The following is a 19826-nucleotide window of genomic DNA, read 5'->3' on the forward strand; positions in this document are numbered from 1 at the left end:
GAACATCTAATGAGGAACAGGAGTAGCTTCCTGCCTCTTTCCCCTTGCTCCAACTCATCCAGCTGAAGGCCAGCTCAGCTGCCTGTGTAAGCTACAATAACTTTCCCTTTTTAACACTGCTCTGGGAATGGGCTGTGGGAAGCCATGATGGCTTTCTGCTCCGGTTTTTCCCAGGCCTGGGAATTAAAGCCATGCTTGCACTGCTAGGGTGTTAAGGTGACCAGGAGCCTCACTCTGGAACTGCACACACATGGACACTTCCACATTTTGATGAGAACTACAGGGAACACAAGGTACTATTTACTTAGACCTCACACTTCAGAGACATACACCAGCCCATGGGCCCAGCTTGACTGTCATGACATCTCTAACTCACTGAAACACTGAGAGTGATATCCCTAAGAAGACTCTAGGGCAGGCTGGGAGGATACTCTTCTGCAGATACTAGAGAAAGATAGGAAGGGCAGAGGCTGCAGTAGGACTGCATTTCAGTACCAGAGCAACCTCAAGCACACTGGTCACTCTCCACCCCAATTTAGTTATTTTTCTGCTCCAGTCACCCCTATGCATGTCCCCTGCCTCTTCATTTCTGTCCACAGCCACTCATATCTTTCCCATGCCACATATCCAGTAAAGCTTGTAGAAAACCATAGCAGGGATGAAGTGAGTAAACAGACAGACATGAAACTGATGAAAATATTAATTTTTCAAGAGGTTCCAGAGCCTCCAATTAGCAAACCTGCTTCCGAGGGCTGTGTGTGCTCTGGGTGAGGGGAGCTATGCTGTTTGTCTTCTATTGAGACACTGGGTTATGTGCTGGCATCACCTTTGGTCTGCTGTGCCCTACACAAGTGCTTGAGAGGTGAGCAGGAGAGGGATTGCTTTATCCTAGGAAAGTAAAAAGCAGAAAAAGTCAGATCTTCCCCATAATGACTCCTGAAAAAGTCTGTGCTATGTGGTTTTTTGGATGTTTTGCTTGTAGAATGAGAGTCTTTAATGTGTGATTTGAAGACAATACAGTTTTAAATATCTGATTTTGTATCAGTTGCTGGGGAAGGTGGGGTTTGGGGGCTGGGTGGTTTTTTTTTAAATAAATCTCCAGTTGCTAGGGAAATGAAAAGGGTGGGATAACAATTTCTTCAGCTATGAGAAAACATTGAAACTTTTTATACACACAGGACAGATCTGATGATGAAAGATCTGTGTAACCTTGAAACAAAGGTGGTCTTCTAGCCACCACCAACCTCACTGGTCAGGATAACAATTCAATTTTAGACTAGGATTACTGTAAAGCAGCTCCAGGGTAAATGGTGTAAGCAGACAGCTCTTGAACACCACGACCTTCTCAGAAAGACACTGAGAAATACAATTTCAGGGATATTCTTCAGACCTTAGGGAAGGATGGGTGAGCTGCATTACAGAATGAATCTTCATTCCTCTAAGACATGAGGTATGATAGATGAGTACTTAGTACACCATGAATGAGCTCCAAAACATGGGGAAGAACTGTTCAGTGCTAAAAAAGCATGAGCAAATTCTGAAATACATTAAACCGAGTGCAAAGATTGATAGACACCAGAGACATTTCCTTCATCTTGTTGGAGAGTTGCTGGAGGGCATCCTCCCCAGTTTGCACAGTGGTACTTGCACCTCTAGGAAAGCCAGCCTACTGCCACTGCAGTCACAGTCAAGTTTTAATTACAGGAGCAGAACTGGTAGTGACAATGGGGAATGAGCAGGCAATGAGCAAAATAGCTTCGACACTGAGAACAGGGAAGGAAAGAGAAGTGTCTTCTTCTAAAAGGAGCGGGGAGGAACAGGAAAGAAGTAAGAAAAAAAAAGCCCCAAATGAACCCTAGTAAGTAGAAGCTGGTAATCCCTAAAGCCTCAGAGTAGAGTGCAAAGCCCTGGAAGAAAGAAATTAATAACTTTCAAAGTATGACCTTGAAAATGGAATTAACAGTATTCCTCCCTTTTAAGCCTTCATGATAATAAAGATTTCATCTTCCGAAGCCCTGGCAAGAGAGTCAACAGACTAGGAAAAATTGCTTCCTGCAGAGCAGCTGGCAAGTGTAAACCCTAAGACCCCCACAGGCCCCAGGGAGTGAGATGACAGAGACACCTGCATGGTGCACATCCTCTTTCCCTTGTGCCTTCTCCTTTAGAAGTGGGGTATTTTCTTCCCCTCCCTCCCCCCCCCCCCCCCCCCCCCCCCCCCATCCATTTTTGGTCCTATTTTTTGCTCAAGAAGCAGAAATCCAGCCTTCACTTTAAGTAGAGTCAGCCTATCAACAACATGGAGCCCAGAGCTGCTCAGGGTGGGCAGCACCTGGAGAAACAGCAGACTGGCTATACTTGGTTTACCATCACTCCTTTCTTCCTATCACAGACAAGTTCTCCTAGCCCATCCCATGCTGCTTTCTGGCTTCTCTTACATTCAGAAACTCATGGGGACCAATTGCCCTCTAACACCAGATTTTACCTTGCACTCTCTGGCAGGATCCCAAGGGCAGATTCCCCAAAGCAAATCAAGAGCCAGGAGCTCTCTGATGGCCTTTGAACCTTCTCTGTGGTCTCTCTTCCATCAGCAAACTGCAGATATGTCAAGCCCTGGAGTCTTGTTAATGTAAATAAGAGAAAAATTGGCACCGGCTGTCTCTTCTCTTGCCTTCATTTTGGTTTACTCAGATGATGAGATTGGCAAATGTGGATGTGAAACATGTAGATGAGTGGATGATTTTTTTTCCCTCAGGAATGTATCTGCTTTCTGCTTGCATCTCAAATGATCCTTTTTAAAGGTCTGTGTTGGGAATCTTGAAAGTAACGGGTTCAGTTTCTGCTGGTGATGATCATGGTGCATGCATTTGGAGGCATGCCTCTGGTAATCTTGTGACTTTACTTACACATCCTGCCTCATTTGCTTCTTGAGCAAGGCTTACATGTCATGGCACAGTCTCCATCCCCCTCTCTAATGGGTCCCTTCAAGGGTGTTGGTGGTGTTACAAAAAGGAGCTGGAGGGAGTGAGGAGACACAAGGGGGAGTATCTGTGTGGAGGAAGTAGAATAATAGGATGGCTTGGGTTGGAAGGGACCTTAAAGGCCATCTAGTTTCAAATCCCCTGCAATGCGCAGGGGCACCTTCCACTAGACCAGGGTGCTCAAATCGCATCCAATCTGGCACTGAACACTTTCAGGAATGGGATATCCAGAGTTTCTGCGAATGTCTCACCACTCTCCTAGTGAAGAACTTCTTCCTTATGTACAATTTAAATCTACCCTCTTTCAATGTAAGACCATTAGTCATTGTCATCACTACACGCCTTTATAAAAAGCCCTTCTCCCGCTCTTGTCAGCCCCTTTTAGGTACTGGAAGACCACAGTGAGGTCTCGTGGAGCCTTCTCTTCTCAAGGCTGAACAACTCTGACTCTCTCAGCCTGTCTTCAATAGGAGAGGTGCTCCAGCCCTCTGAGAACCTCCATGGCCCTTCTCTGGACTCACTGCAGCAGGTCCATTTTTATGCTGGGGGCCCATCATAAGAATAAGTGGAATAAGTAGAGTGGGTTAGAAACTTCACCCCCACCCCCTGCACCCTCGGTTTCTGCTGCCGTAGTGGGCAGATGTCCTGCTTTTTTTGTCTTCTAAAGAGGTTTTGCCGAGAATGCAGGTGCATAGTGGTGGTAGAAAGGTGCGGGCCGGTGGGGACCAGGTTCCGTGCCACATGCGTGCGGCCATCCGTGGCTGGCTCAGCGGCGGTGGCTCGGAGCGCGCAGAGCTGGCTCCCTTTCCTCAGCGTGTTCCCGGGGAGCTCTGCCATGCGGGACCCGGGGTTCTCCCGGGCGGGTGCGCAGAGTCGGCCAGCCCCGGGTGTTATTCCCAGAGTTTCCCATGCTCCCAGAGTTCCCAGCCCCTAGGCTGCCTGGGATGGCGAGGCGGGTTCGGCGTCCTTCGGCTGCCACCTCGCGGGGAAGGAGCGGCGGGGAAGGAGCGGCGCCTCGGCGGCGGCGTCCGGGCGGGGACAGAGGGACGGGGGTACCCGCAGCGAGCGGCCGGCCGAGCGCGGCTGACAGACAGGACGTACAAGCACTGCAGCCCCGCATGATGCCACACCTTCACCTGCTGCTGCTCGTGCCCTTTTTTGCACCTGCTTGTTGGCGTCTGAGCTTCACTGGGCGCCACATCCGTACCTAAACAGCTCTGCTGGAAACCCCACTTTTCCCCTGCAATTCTGAGCCTGGGCTGGTACTGGCTGCCTGCCTTTGCTGTCCTGGTACTAATGTCCTCTTCCCATAAGCACCATCACTCCCCTCTACCTGTCTCCCTCATCCCTGCTTTCCTGTGCCTGGTCAGGACCTAATTTCCTCTCTTTATCTCCTCTTTTCCCAGGACCTGTTCTCATTACTTACCTAACCTTCATGCTTACATAAAGTCCTACGTTTCCCCATCCTCACCCTGGCTGACATCTCCTCCTCTTGCCCTCTTCCATGTCTTGAGCTGAGCATTCCTGTATTGCCATTTCAATTGAAGATCTTCCATCGTATCATTTCCTGTGCTGTAGCCCAGCATTGGTACAAGTGCTCATCCTATCACCTCAGTCCACATTACTCCCTTCTTATCTCTCTCATCACAGCAGCCTTTTCCTGTGCCTCTGCCCAGACAAACTTACGTATTTTCACCTCCTCACGCAGCCCCCAGTGGGCACTGCAGGCTTTCAGAGGCCAACACCAACAATGAGGTAGGGCCTGTGCAGGGACAGCCTTCTGACCTCGGACACTGCTGCTGAGGCTGGGTGTCTTGCAAGTTTTCTTGACAAAAAAGTTCATCTCTCCCTTTCCTAGGAAGAGCTGAACAACCCCCCCCAGCTAATTCTTCCCACACTGAGCAGTTTCCTTTGCCTGGCTCTCCCATAGTCAGCAGAGGAGGCTGCAGAGCAAGGAGTGACTGAGACCGTTTTAATCTAGACAGTTCAGGGAGCAATTAGTAGCAGCAGGTGTGCCAGGCCACCTCTTAATGTTGAGGTCCTAGAGTCACAGGAGAACATAGCACCCGAATTTAATGTGGGGCCACAATGTCATTGCTGGCAGCTGACTGCAGCTGTGCTTCTTAAAGAGCTGAGTGGGCTGTGGATATGGAAGTCTTCAAGCAGTCCAGAAGTGACCAGACAAGTTCATGGTAGAAGAAGTTAATCTCAAAGGGGTTCAGCTTCTGCTGGCTCATAATGACTCTGAAGCACAGGAGGCAGGCCAGTATGATATCATGCTTGCCATGTGCTGCTGGCTGGCCCCCACCCAGCACCCACAGAGGACAGGACTGAAGGTTAGACAAGACCCTTGGACTGACCCAGCAAAGATCTTTTCTTGTGTTTTCCTCAGGCTGTTTATGAGGATGAAAGCAGCTCTTGGCTTTACAATCTGGCTGTGGTTTGCTCTGAATGTAAGCAGCTTTTCCCATCTTCCTCTGCCATCTAATCCAAGCCCCCCCATCCTTCTCACTGTTCTTTTCCTACACTCTTCATAGGAGTAGGTGCAGTTCTTGAACCATCACATGCACAAGCACTACAGCTGTGCCATGTCAAGTCGGGTACAGTAGCACCTGTCACCACTCCTGTCTAGTGAACCCTGGGCTAGGCTGCCTTGCAGGCCTCTGGACGTGAGGGCATGCAGCAACTGTTCTGCCTCATGCTGCGTGGAAGGGTTGGCCTGCAGGAGTGCTAGGCACTAGGGGAGATTGCTGGCACCCCAAACTGAAGGGCCTTGCCACCCCTTCTGCATCCTCCCTCAGGAGTATGTGGAAGTTCTCCCAGAAGCGTTAGGAAAAGGCTCCTGGAGCCTCTCTGTGCCAGGCTGGTATTCTGGGCTGTTGCACACAGGCAGGTGGGCGGGACCAGTGAGGTCACAGTGGCACGGCTCTGTTTTTCCCATCGTTAAATTCAAGGATGCAGCCAGGGTTACACTGCCTTGGGGACAGGGGTGGGATGGGGCTGCACATGGTCCCCTTCACCTTGTGAGAGCTACAGCTCTCTAAATCTTGGCCAAGGCTACCTTGTGGCATGGCACCAATGCAGATCACCCAGGCTGAATGTGTGACACCGATAAAGCCTTGGAAACATAGGATGCAGTGCCCATGAAGCTGTTGCAGTACAATTAGGCACCATGGCAGGGCTCCACCTGCCTCTGCACCAGGTATCGAAATGTCTCACATTTGGAGCAAGGAAGAGCAGTGCAGTTGTTCTAGCCTTGCCAATTTTCAGTCTGCTCCTTCTTGATTTGCTTAATGGGATCTGACTCGGTCAGCATTTAGGGTCTAGGGTCCCTTAGGGGTTTAGCTGTGAAATGTTGCCAGATATTCATATTAACTCATCAGCATCGGAAATCCAATTTCCTCTCCTGTCTGTGGTGGAAGAGCACCCCTTGCAAAGCTGTTCCGTGGTCACAGATTTGGCAGGGCTGTCCAATTGCCGGGGGATGAATAGCCCGGGATATTACAGCAAATTCCCAGAGCACAGGCTCAAGGGTACCGAAGCGGGAGACCACAGGGACAGCCTCGAAGCCCCCGGTGCCAGCGGAGAGGGAGCAGGGGAGGGCAGCCGGGTGGCCGGGGGGGTTTCTGGGGGGGCTCCACCGGGCAGAGCTCGGGGGCGGCTCCGCGCTGAGGCCGCCAGAGGGCGCCGGAGACCGCACCGCTGCTGATGCGGGACCGGGGTGGCGAGGGGATGTGCGGGATGGCGAGCGGATGTGCGGGATGGCGAGGGGATGCGCGGGCACAGCGAGGGGATGTGGGGGATGGCGAGTGGATGTGCGGGATGGCGAGCGGATGTGCGGGCACAGCGAGGGGATGTGGGGGATGGCGAGTGGATGTGCGGGATGGCGAGGGGATGTGCGGGATGGCGAGGGGGCTGTGACATGGGGGCTGCGGGACCGGGATGGCGAGGGGATGTGCGGGCACGGTGAGGGGACTACAGGGCGGGGGGATTGCCAGGGGTCTGTGCCCTGGGGGCTGCAGGGATGGGGGATTGCGGGGAGTCTGTGCGCTCAGGGGCTTGGCGTCTGCGGCGTGCGTGTGCACGCCTGGGGGAGCTGTGCCCACGCGTGCCTGTCCACGCGTGCACGCTGGGGGTGGGCGCGCCTGCGGAGGGCAGTGTGCAGGGGTGGGGTGTGCGGGTTCTGCAGCACACCGTGGCCGCTGTGGAGGCCGGCGCTGCCCCCAGCGTGGGCGCTCACCCGTGGCCGTATGGGTGCCTCGGTGCCCACAGCAGCAGCTGCTCATGCACGCACATGGAGAGGTCATCATGCAAACATGGGCTGGCACAGCCTGAGGTGTGGCTGGGAAGGAAGGGTGACAGTGATAGAATGAATTGAAAATGGATGCTATTTCCTGCACAAAATTTCGCTCAAAGACAAATATTTTATTTTCTTCCAGCATTTTCACTCTCTTTCTTATTACGCTTGAGCAGTTGTTGTCCCCCAAGACATTATTTTGTGATAGAACTGTGACCTTCCCGGAGTTTTCAGTACTTGTGACAGGAAATGTAGCACCCGTGGCAGGTACTCTAGCTAGCTGTGCTGTCAAACCCAGAGATTCCATGTGGCCCCCAGGGTTATGTGCAGAGACCACACTGGATCCCAGTCCTCCCAGTCAGCCTAACACACTGCCCAACACCTGCACAGCCTGCTGGTGAGAACAGCTGCTGGGGTTAGCCTGTGGTGTGGCACAGAAGGTGATCAGGACTGCACGTGGAGAGGTTTCTGTAGCCAGCCCCACCATCTGACTGGGACACACAGGCAGCCATGAGAACATGTAACACATTATTTTTCATCTCTGGAGATGGGAGTTTTGGCTTGTCAGATGCCCTCAAACTTAGACACACAAGCTCAAGCAGAACAGAAGCCGGTGTGACCCTCTCCCAAGTCTTCCATCACACCACCTGTCTTTGTGTGTCCTCTCTTATACCTAGATATTGCAGAGGCTCATCTCTTCACCACATCACTACCACACCATACCATGCCTCTGCCCCCAGTCCCCACCAAGCTCACAAACTCTGATCTGTGCATTTCGATGTATTGAGGCAGAGGTACCCAGCCAAGGCCAAATATCCCCTTGCCTGTGCATTGCATGCCACCATTGGTGCACATGCCTTTGCTCTGGTTTCGTGGGCACCCTAGAAAAGTGGCAAAGAGGAGGATGGTTGCCACGTGTGTGTTATGTACATGTCCATGTATGAGTTAAGACAAATAGTATTGAAGCCAAATAGTAAAAATGTGGTGGCTGAACATTTTTGTAGGGAACACACCCTGCCTGGTGTGCTCTTGTTTATTTGCTGTGCCAGAGGAGTCATGTTTTGTGCCAAAAAGGGATGCAAATGGTCCCAAAGAGCTTCCCCACAGTTATTTGACTGTGAGAGATGCTTTTTCTGAAACATAGGTGAGGTAGGGGTAGTAGCTGAACTGAAACTTGTTCCTGAGCGTAGAGGAGGAAATAAAAAGAGTAAAAAAAACCAGTGTAGTAGGATTTGTGTGACAAGCCACAAAAGATGCACGTGGGCTAGCTGAAAAAGAAGCCATAGATGGAATATAAATTTTCCACACAAATCAGCACATACTTAATAATGAAAGAACAGAACTGGGGCACAAACAACTACTCTAGTAAGTGATCAGCTACATTAGGAAGAAATCAGACAAATGAAAATGCAGTGGAATTTGAGGGACTCTGGAGACATCCTTCTTTGATTTGCTGCCTTTTAGTTACCAGCTCAAGTTTAATAGAGACCGTGCTGCTGAGCAAGCCTGTGGCACCTGATCTCCACCCAGGAGAGTGGGGCTCTTCGCCTCTGCAGGCTGTGAGGGAGCAGTTGTACTTCAGTCTCATGGAGTTCTCTTGAACAGGGCCTTTTATAAATTTTTTTTTTGGCTCCCCTCCGCCATCAGAAACAGCTTTTCTTGGTAGTTAGCATGACTTCTTTCTTCCACAGCAGGATCAGTTCCAACATAAAAACTCATCTCCACCTCCACTCTTCAGCATCTTCCTGCACACCTTCTGTGTAAAACACTGCATACACACACACGTATGTGTATATATGTCCACGTACATGTGCATGCATGCACACGTATACGAGTACTTTATGTGCACACATACATGGTGAGCATGCATTTACAGAACCACAGCCATGTACACCTCCCTGACCAGTTCTAAAGACAGGCTGCCAAGGCTTGGGATTGCAGGGTGAATTTAAAACAGCATCACTGCCGTTAAAGCCATCCAGGAAAGGGAACCCGTAAATGAGAGGATGAATGAGAAGATGTCAGGAGTGTTAGCACTTAATATTCCTGGAGCGAGGCTGCATTATTTGTTGCTGCAGCAGTGCGCTCCTCCCTGCCCCCTCTGACGGAGCCTGTGGATGCGCACGCACACACGTGCAGCTTCATTTCCCACCCTTACGAAAAATCAACCTCCCTGGCACACCCTGCACCCTCACCCCATAGGTGTCATGCCACAGGGCTGTAAGTGCAACAGCAAAGCCTTCCTCCACCCCAGTTCAGACACAAATAATTACGGTGCAGCCCCTGGCAGGGAAGGGAGGTGTCTGCTGGTTGGGCCCATGTTTTATTGATCGGACCACTGTGATGAATCAGCTCCTGTAGAGCTGGTGTCTGCCTGCAGACAGGCACTGGCCACTGCACAGAATTACAACGAGTCCTGGCACTGAGAAGGTGGTGGAGCGGGCAGGTGTGGGGGTGGTGACCAGGGGCTGCATCTGCAAAGGTGTGAACCATATCCCTGCGCTGGAAGGCCAGCAGCTCCCAGCTGGAGGCACAGCAGGGGTTTGGATGTGGTCAGTAGCCAGGGTTGAACCTTCCTGCATGCTCCAGGCCCTGCTCCTCCAGCCTGAGTGTTGTTTAGAGAGAGCCACATGCCATTGGAGTGTAAGCAGAGGGAAGGAGGATGCTGACGAGCTGGCAGGCAGCAGCCTGTAGCTGGGCTGGAGGGAGGCTCACCAGGGTGGGAAGGCAGCTGTGCCCTGAAGCCCAAACCCAGCACTGCAGGAGCAGCATGGGACTGAAGTGCTGTGTTCCTGTGTCACCCCCATCTCACCCAGCCTTGTGTAATCTTGTCTTCTTTTCTCTCCCTTCTCGCACCCTGCAGGACCCGGCACAGGGAGAGTAGACAACGGCTCCATGAGTTTGGCCGTCCCACTGTGGCTTCTGGCAGCATCCCTGCTCTGCCTACTCAGCAAATGTTAATACAAATCAGAATTAAAAATAATAATATTAATAATAATTAAAAAAACAACACAACAACAACAACACACAAAACAAAACGCGTTATACAGGAGACAGAGCGAAGAGAGGGGAGAGAGAAAAAAGAGGGGGGGGAGAGAGAGAGACGACTGTTTCTTTCACAACTTTTGTGTGTTCAGGAGCGAAGAGGGGGGAGAGGAAAAATTACAGCAAAGAAGACTCAGCAACATTTAATCCAAAACCTGAAAAGCCGGCTGTCAAGTCATCGACTGCCTAGGAGGCAACACAAAGCAAGGGGAGAATGGGGCACCAGCAAGGACCGTGTCGCCGGAGGATGCTGCAATGTAAACAATCCAACAAAACCTGCAAAGCCAATCAAACAGAAGATCCCTTTTCTTTTCTCTCCTCCTTCCTCTTTTCCATACTCCCTCACTTTCCTTCCTTCCTTCCTCCTCTTTCTTTCTTTTGCAGAAAGAGGTCTTTGCTTCGGTGTCTATAGCCATTTAACTTTTTGGATGCCCTGGGTCATTTTTGTGAGCTAATGCTCAGCCAGTTCATACTTTTAAAAACAAATTAAAAAAAAAAAAAAAAAAAAAGAGAAAAGAAAAAAAAAAGAAAGCCACAAACCAGAGCAAGTCACCTGAAGCTCTCTGCACACTGGTGTCCTGTGAAGAACCCCTTCCTCTCTTCACTTCACCCTGAGCTCATGTGCACCCAGCCCTTGTTAAACACCTTCTTTCCTGTCCCCTCCTTCATGCAACATCGCCCTCACTAGCCTGAACTAAGGCTGCGTCAACTCTACTGAAAGCCTACTTTTCTTTTTTGTTTTTTTTTTTTAAATCCTCTTCCTCCCCCCCAGTTCAACCAGGTGTCTTTCTCTTTCTCCTGTGTATGCCTGTGTGCGTGCGTGCATGCATGTGTGGCTCTTGCTCTGTCTTCACTCTCTCTCTTTCTCTTGCTCTCTCTAAGCATGCAAAACGAACAGTCCATGTGTACATATGCTCATCCTGCTGTAGATAATGTCCTGCCTTGTAAGTGTGAGACAAGATGCAGAGAGATCCCTTAGGCAGAGAAGAGAGATGAGGAGAGCAGGGCAGCTGCAACAAAGGTTCACATGGTGTCCCCTCTCCTGTGTCCTCACTGGCTTTTTGTCTTCTGGCCACCTTGTTTGCAAGAGTCAGTCTGCACCCTTGTCTAGGCTTTTTTCCTCTCCCACCTCCAACCTGTTTGGCTCTCAGCCTCCAAGTACCAGCATAGCAGCCTGTGCCATGCATGAGTGCTCGCGCACCCGCATGGGGGTGTGCACTCCTGCAATTGTCCAAGCAAGCAGAAGAAACTAGGACTGGCCCACAACCTATGGACTGAAGAGTGCAGCCACCATTCCTCCTGGGGATGGGCGGCTGGGCTGGTGGGATGTAAGTGATGAGACCTTGGACATCACCAAGCAGCCACTCCTTTTAGGTATAGCGTGTGTAGGAATGATACCTCAACATGAAAACCACAATCTGGCATTCCTAACCATTTTGGTAATCATGTAAAAATAGAGCCAATACCCTTTTTTGTTGCCTTGTTGGTTTTGTTCTTACTGTCCTCCCTGGTATAAAAGGAAATGTAGGCTGTGTAAGGGTGAGTGTGTGTGTATATGTGCATGTGTGTGTGCTGGACACCACTGCTATTAGAAAACTCACTGCAAATTCCACATTTCAAAGAAATTGGGTCAGAAAATGTCCGGGACCTGTGAATGTAAGAAATAAATATCAGGTCCAAAATCCTGGGCTTACAAAGAAGGAGCTTAAAGTGGTGCAGCAAAGAAGCAGGCAGCACAATTTTCCCTGCTCTTCTCTTATCTCAAAGGTGCTGGTCTTGCTGGAGAGCACTCTCGCTCGCCATTGCACTTCCCACAGCGGAATCACATACAGAGGTGCCAGCAAGAGATGCTTTAGTGGCTCCCAAGTGAGGAGGGGAGAGAAGGTTGTGAGAAACAGGACTGATAAAATGCTGGGTGGTGGCTGGATTTACCACAACAGCACAAGGTCTGCTGCAGGAGCCAGAGTGAGCAGGGGCTGCAGTGCCTGTGTGTGGGTCGGGGCAGATGGGAGAAGACTCCTTTGTCCCCTGGCCAGTCACGAGCCATAGTATCCACCAGCAGTAAAGTTGATAAAATGCAGGGTTTATCAGGTAGGCCTTTTTTGGAGAGAGGGATGTGCAGGGGAGAGCTTGATTTAGCCCACACAAATGGAGTGACCATGCCACGACAGCACAGTGTTCTACAGGTGCTCAGCCACTGAGCTTTCAAGCAGCAGCCAGTTTGCTCCTCTGTCTTTGCCCTGGGCACTGGGGCACTGGCAGCACGCTTGGCAGCCGTGCTCACATACAGGCAAGGGGGAAACAGCTTGGCCTTGCAGTGTGCGGGAGGGAACACCCGCCAGGTGCTCCCCTGCCGGGAAGCAAAGCGGGAATTGCTGCCTGCGAGCCCGGCCCCTCCTTTGCGTGGGTGGGGCACAGTCCGGTGAGGCTTCTCCGTGCGCTCAGCGTGGTGCTCTCGCCTTACTGCGGCACTGCCGGCGCTGTCCCCTCGCTGCTGAGCTCAGCTCTTCCAGGAAGCAGCAGGCACGCAATTAAGCAGGCAGTCAAGGGCTCCTCCCAGGCAGCCAGAAGAGCAAGGAAATTTATTGAAGAGAGACGTGAAAGGCTGAAGTTTTGGCATTGTAAGAGTTGGTGTAGAGCTGCTGTGGGATTGGATGGTGGTAATTTATGCTCCTCCAGACCCAGAAGCCATACCTGCAAGAGAGTGCAAGTTGCAAGTGGGCAACTGGTGCTTGAAATCCACCCAAGGCATCCAGGGATGGCTCCCTTTCCTCCAAGAAAGGGCAGTCGTTGATGGGACTTGGGCATCTCCTTTGGAGACTGGTGTGTGTCAGCCCAGGAAAAAATGTATTCTTCAGAGCATTCAGACATCCCAGTCCTCGTGCCTAACCTTCAGGAGGGCCATGTAATTCCCAGTCTTAGTAAAAAGTCCAGAGTTTCTGCTGCAACAGGGCTCCTCTTTCCCCTGGTACAGCCGTCAGCTGGTCCCAGAAACCAGGTCTGGGACCTGCACCCTTTCCAGCACACTGGCATGAGGGAAAACACCACACTGCTCTTGCTCGGGGCTGTACCTATGCCAGGGTTTATTGGCACGGGCTTGTTGATAAAGGTGGGGAGCCCGCAGTGCCTTGCTGTGACAGGCTGTTCCTCAGGGCTGAGTCAAGCCCACTTTAGGTTCTTTGATGTCAACCTGGTTGCTATGGTAGCACCCTCTGCATGTGTTTTTCTCACTGTGGGGTCGCTCCTAGGCACTGGGGTCACACACATCAGACCCCTATGGTGTGGTTGTGGTCATCAAGTCTCGGCACCTCATTATGTCACATCTGTTTCTGTCACATCTGAAGGAGTTTTGAGGGGATGTTTTTTTTAAATGTCAAAAGCAGGGCATCCATTTTTTAAAGCCACTTGCTCATTAATGGGGGAAACGGCCCCAGCCCCAGTGCTGGGATCTGGTCTTTCTTGCAGGCCCTGGGCAGGTCTTTGCCTCTGTTGCCTGGCTGTGAAACAGTGAAAGCCAGTTAATTGCAGACCTCTCTGAGAAAAGCCACCAACACCAAGTATGCCTGTTGTCTGCAGCAGTGCTGGGAACCCCACTCCTGGCAATGTCTGTTCCTAGCAGGGCTGGGGGAAGTCCTGGGTAGGTTGGAGCTTGATTTTCTCCAAGAATCTAATCCTGTGAGCTGTAGTGTGCCTCACAGGGTGCTGCAAAAATCCCCCCATTTCTCCTGAACTCAAGCAGGGATCGCTCAGAGCACCTGTCAAGAGGTGAGCCCAGATGAATATAGGAAACAAAGGCAAGGTCCTATGCTTTTTCCCATTCTTTCTCCCTCCACCCTCTGACGGAGATGTTGCAATGGGTTTCCTCATGTCTCAGGCCCTTCTCTCTGAAACTGTTTCTCCTCATCATCTCTTCTCCATTTACATTGCTGTCTTTCCCATCACCTCCCAAAAAGCTGTGTTCTTGCTTCCTGCTGCCTCTCAGCTGGTTGGGGACCAGGGAAGATGGGAGTTTGGAATGGGACACCAGTTCCTCGAGCTTGTCAGTGTAATTGTGTTTGATTGATGAAGATTTAACATTTAGTGTTATAAAAAGATATGAACAAAATGGAAAAAAAATTGTACTTCTTCTACTGGTTTGTAAATATTACAAGAGTTATATGAGATGTCTGGTAATGTCCAAGCAGAGGAACAAAAACTTAGATTTCATATATGGCCCCATAATCGCTAGCAGATTTCTAACCCTTTTCGGATGACTGAGAGGAGGGGTGAAGGCAAGTCTTTCTGAAAGGAACTGGACAGGGGAAATGCAGCCACCCCGAGCCACATGAACTCCATGCATGATTGTAGCATGTCGCTTGGAGCGTGTGCCTGGTCAGATGGAAAACGAAGCAAACACCTGTCTCTGAACGGCTGGGAAGGGCAACGTGGGATGCTCCAGCCGACACCTGTATCTTGGCAGTTGTGTTCATTTCTGTTTGTTTGCAGCCCTGCACTTGCGGGCTCGTTGCTCAGTGATGCACCCTCTCCTCCTCCCCCGTACCCGCTTTCTTCACCAGTGAAGTTGTGTCGCCCCATGCTAGCCCCGAGTGCATGTGAACGTGCCATTCATGGAGATTTCATTGGTGACATGCATTGTGTCGAGAGTTAGTCTTTGTCTGCACATCTTTCTCACGCCACTGACTGTTCACCACTTGGGCAGATCGTGCGTGCACTGCTGCTTACCCCACTTTTGGTCAAAGAACATCCAAGCCCCACCAGCTTCTCAGCTCCAGGTGCATCCAGACCACGCCCCCAGGCCACCTGTCTGAGCAACCCCGTTTTGAAAGTCCAAGCACACAGCATGGACAAAGCCACCATCAAAAGCCATGTGGCCTCCAGGCTGAGTGGAAGCTACACATCTGGAAGGAATTTGGGGGAGCAGCATCGAGTCCTGATGAAACAAGAGGATCTGGGAAGTCAGAGGAGTTATGCTAGAGTCCTTCACAGCCCTACCAGCAGGTTGATATTTCAGCTCAATTGTTGTGCAGTGTTTCATCACTTCGCCCTTCCCTGGTGAGGGAATCTATGGGCACAGGGAAACACCTCATCTCCTCCCAACCCCTCACACCTCTGCTTCCTCTCCTCCAAGCACACTGACCTGCAGCCCAAATCATCATGGTGCTTGATGTGATGTAGCAACTGACATGGGGGATGGCTGACCAAGACAGTATGACAGAGGAGGTGCCTGGGGGGTGAGCAGTTATCTCTCTTTCTCCTTCTCTCTCTCTCTCGCTCACCTGATGGTGCACAATCTTACTGCTTCTCTGACTCAAGGACACAAAACTTCTTGAGTTAGGGATGCCGGGAGCAAACTGTTCTATGGGAAGAGCAAAACTTGAGGCAGGGAAGTGATGGAGAAACTGGATGGTAATTTCCAAGATGTGATGCCGGTGGAAAAGGGTAGGGATGAGTGCCGTCCATCATCCATGCGCAGAACTCTCAGGTTCATCAGCGAGGAGACCATGGCCTCTCAACGCTAATCTTAGAGTGGCTTCATATCCGGTGGGATGCCCAGAAGATGATTTTTTTTAATTGCATGACTCTGCTGACTAAGAGCTGTGTCACACCATTAAAACCTCTTTCACTTTTCCTTCTTGTAACTTGCTAGAACAATGATCGGGCAGCTCCCACAGCCCCCAAAATTTTGCCTAATGGTTGGCTCCCATTAGGGCAATATATGGTGCTTGCTTGTTGGTTCACTCGCCGTAACAGGGGAGCAGAACTCATCTTGGTGAGAGTATATTGGTATGGCCCTCTGTCCGTCAGTGTGATGGGGTGAGGTGAGGAGACCTGCCAAGGCAGGGCTTGGGCAAGAGGAACAGTTCTTCTGATTAGCCCAGGCAGGTGGGAAGCAAAGGGTCCTTCACTTGCTGCAGGCTTGGGTTAGCTGGTGCCACAGCAACTCAGACTGCCCTGCAAGCCTTGTAGAAGTGCCCAGGCAGCAGAGAAGGAAGGAGCAGTTACAGGGGACATGACTGCAGCACGGGTGGTGGGGGCTGCATTGAGCAGCAGGGCTCCTTGGGCAGCGCAGCTGGGAAAGGGGCAGAGATTTCATCCCAGGAGGGCCCTTCTTTCCCTGCCTGTCTTCATGGTGCATCAGGAGCTCCCTCCTGGCCTCCCAGGGCATGCTCACCATGCAGAAAAATGAGCCTCAGCGAGTAAAGCAGTGTGACATCGCGGTGGCTCCAGCCGTGTCCTGAGGAAACGCGTATGGATGTTTCTGTACGTAACAGAGGGGTCATGGGTGGAAACGAGGAGCAAGACTTACCTAGGAGCCAGCCAGTGAGGAGAGCACATCCCAATGAGGCTGTCCTTCTCCAGAACTGTGACATTTGCTCCCCACTCGGCCACGCACAGGCGCATACGCACACCCCGTGAGCTCCACCTCGCACATGCTACAGGAGTGCTCCTGGGGCGCTCTCCTTCCCCGCGCTCTCCATCACACTCAGCCAGGCGGGCACTCAGCCACCTGCTGCTAGCGGTGGCTCTGTCTGTGACACACAGCTACGTGGTGACCTCCTGAGGAAGCCAGGAGAAGGCATGTGCATGCCTGTGCCTGCGGCAGCACACGTGTGTGCCAGGAAAGGGAGGAGGGGGCACAGAGCAGGAACCTGCCCCCGCGGTGCCACCGTCACCTCCCAAAATCATTCAGCCTTCCCAGCTGGAGCCAAGATTCATCCTCTAGACCTTGAGAATGAAGGCCAGTCCCTTCTTCTTGCTACACGGTGGGGTGGTTAGAACTCTCCTCATTAACAGTGTTATATACATATAAATATATATATATATCTATATCTTTATATCTATTTTTCCCCAGCACTGTAGACATGAGCTGAATTTCTCTTTAACGAAACGAGAAAATGGCCATTTTATTTTTTGCCATTGTTTTGGTTTTGAAACTAGCTCTGTGAAAGAAAGTTTTAAAAGCGCAAGTGTGTGTGTAAAAGAACCAATAAAAAAAACTAAACAACTCAACAAACAAATGAACAAAACCCAGTGATGAACAAAAAAAAAAGCTTTTTATTTTTTCTTTTCTCAATGTATTTAACTTCTGTTATCTCGTTTCTGTTTCTTTACATGTATGAATGCTCTGCTCTTCTGTGATCTTAAAAAAAATACAAAAAAATACAAAAATTAAATAAACGTGAAAAGGAGGTAATGTTTCTTCATTTCCCCTCCCTTCCTTGCATACTCTGGCTTGTCTCCTCTCTGATCATGTCTAGTGATGACTTGCCAGCCTACAGGGGGAATGTGGGCCAGGCTACCCCTTCCCTCGCCTTCCTTGGAGGGGCAGGGTGGTACAGGACTGCAAGTGGGGCAGGGGCCAGTGGCCTGGGACTGAGGGTGCTGTGTCACCCCAAGCAGTCCGGCCCCTGCAGTGCAGTGCCTGGGGATGAAGAGAGCAGGCTGGCTGGAAACAGATGTGAAATGGGGCTGCCAGGAGGAGAGGAGAAGTGCCATAGGCAAAACTGCAGTGCACAGCCCTGAAGTCAGCATTTGCCTTCAGCTTCTTGTTTGTTTTGGGGTTTTTTTAATTAGGTAAATTGCATGATTGTATGTGTGTGTGCAGATAAAGTTTGGGATCAAGGCTGCAGTCCCAGGAGGGGAAAAACAAGGAAGCTGATGGATGGAATCGGTTGAGGCTGAGCTGCTTAGGCAAGCACAGGACATGAGCACCAAAAGACAGCATGATGGTGGAGATGGTGGACAGAGAGAAGGAGGGTGGTGGAGAAAGAGGCAGGAAATGCTGGCCAGAAAACAGCAGGATGCAGCACTGGAAAGGCCAGGCATTATGACAAGGAGGGAGTGGGGAAGCAAGGGAATGGAGAGGTCATGGGGCTTGGAATGAGGGCAGCTGGGACAAGGGAGAGGGGCAGGAGTCCTGTACCATGGGCACAAGCAGGCATGAAAGGAATAGGTTAGAAGGGAGCAGGAGGGAGAGGGCAGCAGAGTAGTCTGGGCAATTTTACAAGGAAAAACAGCCAAAGGGGTGAAGAAACCAAGATGCAGGAAAAACCTGGTCGAAGGAGAAAGCAGCACCTGGGCATTTTAAATGTGAGCTTTGGAAAACCCCGGACATCTACAGCCAAATAACCACAATGGGGGCTCTCTTCAGCATGTAAGTGCCACCTGTCTCTCACAGCCTGGCATCACTGTCCTTCTCCCAGTGCGAGAATCTCTACTTCCTGGTGTCCCCCAGGGACACAGCTAACTGTGCTACTGCACAGGGCAGCGTGTGCTTGCACCCAGCACCAGGGCAGCAGCACGAGGCTGCACATGGTCAGGCTCAGCTTGGGCTGCAGGAGAGCCTGGCTGCAGCTCTGAAAGGGAGCTCTGAAAGGTGGTCTCATCTTCGGTCACTGCTAGAGCATGAAAACCAGGCCTTCGTATTTCTGGTTTTGCTCTGTTCACACCTATATGGTGCCTTCACTGCCCCTCTGTCACCTTCCACTGTCTCTCCTGTTGCCTATTTACAGTTCACTGGGGCAGAGACTCGAGACCTGCATACAAAACAGGGGTATATTCTATGAAAAGTTATACCTAATTTTGTTTCTGGAGCATAACACATAGGACGATGTAAGCCTGGTTTCCAGTAGAGTACAGACTTGTTTCTTAAATGGCATGAAATTAAATAAAAGTGGAGCTGTCAGAAGCTCAGCACAAAGAGTGGGCTAAGCAGAGGTGCATCACTGAGCACGAGGTGCAAGCAGGACGGTGAACATGAACGCGAGTAGCACTTACCACACCTTTGCTATGTGAGACCAAAGAGAAGCAATGGGATATGAACCCTCCTCCATCACCATCGTTCCTTTCCACGGTGCTGGGAGAGCCAGGAAGTGCAGCACGGAGGATCACAGCAGAGTTGGTGGCCAGAGTGCCAGGGCAGGGGTACCACTGTGCTCTATGGATGCTAAGGTCAGTACTGAGCTTTACTGGCTGGTCGCTGAGGTGGAAACAGGCCGGGTTTGTGGTGCTGTACATGAATGACACCAGCACTACCAGGGCTTCACCTCTTTCAGTGTGTGTTCTGAACACTCTTGGAAAAGCTGTCTTTGCTTTTCTACCTCTACCACCTTAAAGCTGAGGCTAAAAAGAAGACAAGATAAACCCTGGCAAGTACAACCCCTCCTTTCATTAACATTTTAAATGGTCATTTTTAATGGTACATTTAACTAACACTAAGTTATCCATGGGAAGAGAATTTGGCTGTTAACACTGGCATCTGCTTAACAAACAAGTTTTGCATTTGGTGAGGCGTGAGCCTAACACCAATAGTACTCCTTGCTAACAGCACACTCATTAACATTAATTCCTGCTTTTACCACCATGAAAAGCTTTTTGTATCTGTATGAGCAGTTATTAGATGCACCACATTCTCACTGCAAAAGGAACATAGGAAATTACTAGCAGTGATACAGACCTACCAGTAAATGATGATCTGAATTCCTAGCACTTACCATAAGTCAAAA

At 50.7% G+C, this 19826-nt stretch overlaps 1 protein-coding gene across 3 annotated transcripts in view; it reads left to right on the forward strand.

Moving 5' to 3' along the window:
- Positions 1-17510, forward strand: part of LSAMP (limbic system associated membrane protein) — a 1003861-nt gene extending 986351 nt beyond the window's left edge. For all 3 annotated transcript variants that reach the window (XM_032098511.1, XM_032098510.1, XM_032098512.1), the window contains one exon: positions 10139-17510. In XM_032098511.1, the coding sequence (XP_031954402.1) occupies positions 10139-10236 (98 nt within the window). In that variant the 3' untranslated portion in view covers positions 10237-17510. The remainder of the gene's footprint in view (positions 1-10138) is intronic.
- Positions 17511-19826: the final 2316 nt, after the last annotated feature.

This window comes from Corvus moneduloides, chromosome 2, assembly GCF_009650955.1.
Source record: "Corvus moneduloides isolate bCorMon1 chromosome 2, bCorMon1.pri, whole genome shotgun sequence".
In the NCBI taxonomy this organism is placed as follows: Eukaryota; Metazoa; Chordata; class Aves; order Passeriformes; family Corvidae; genus Corvus; species Corvus moneduloides.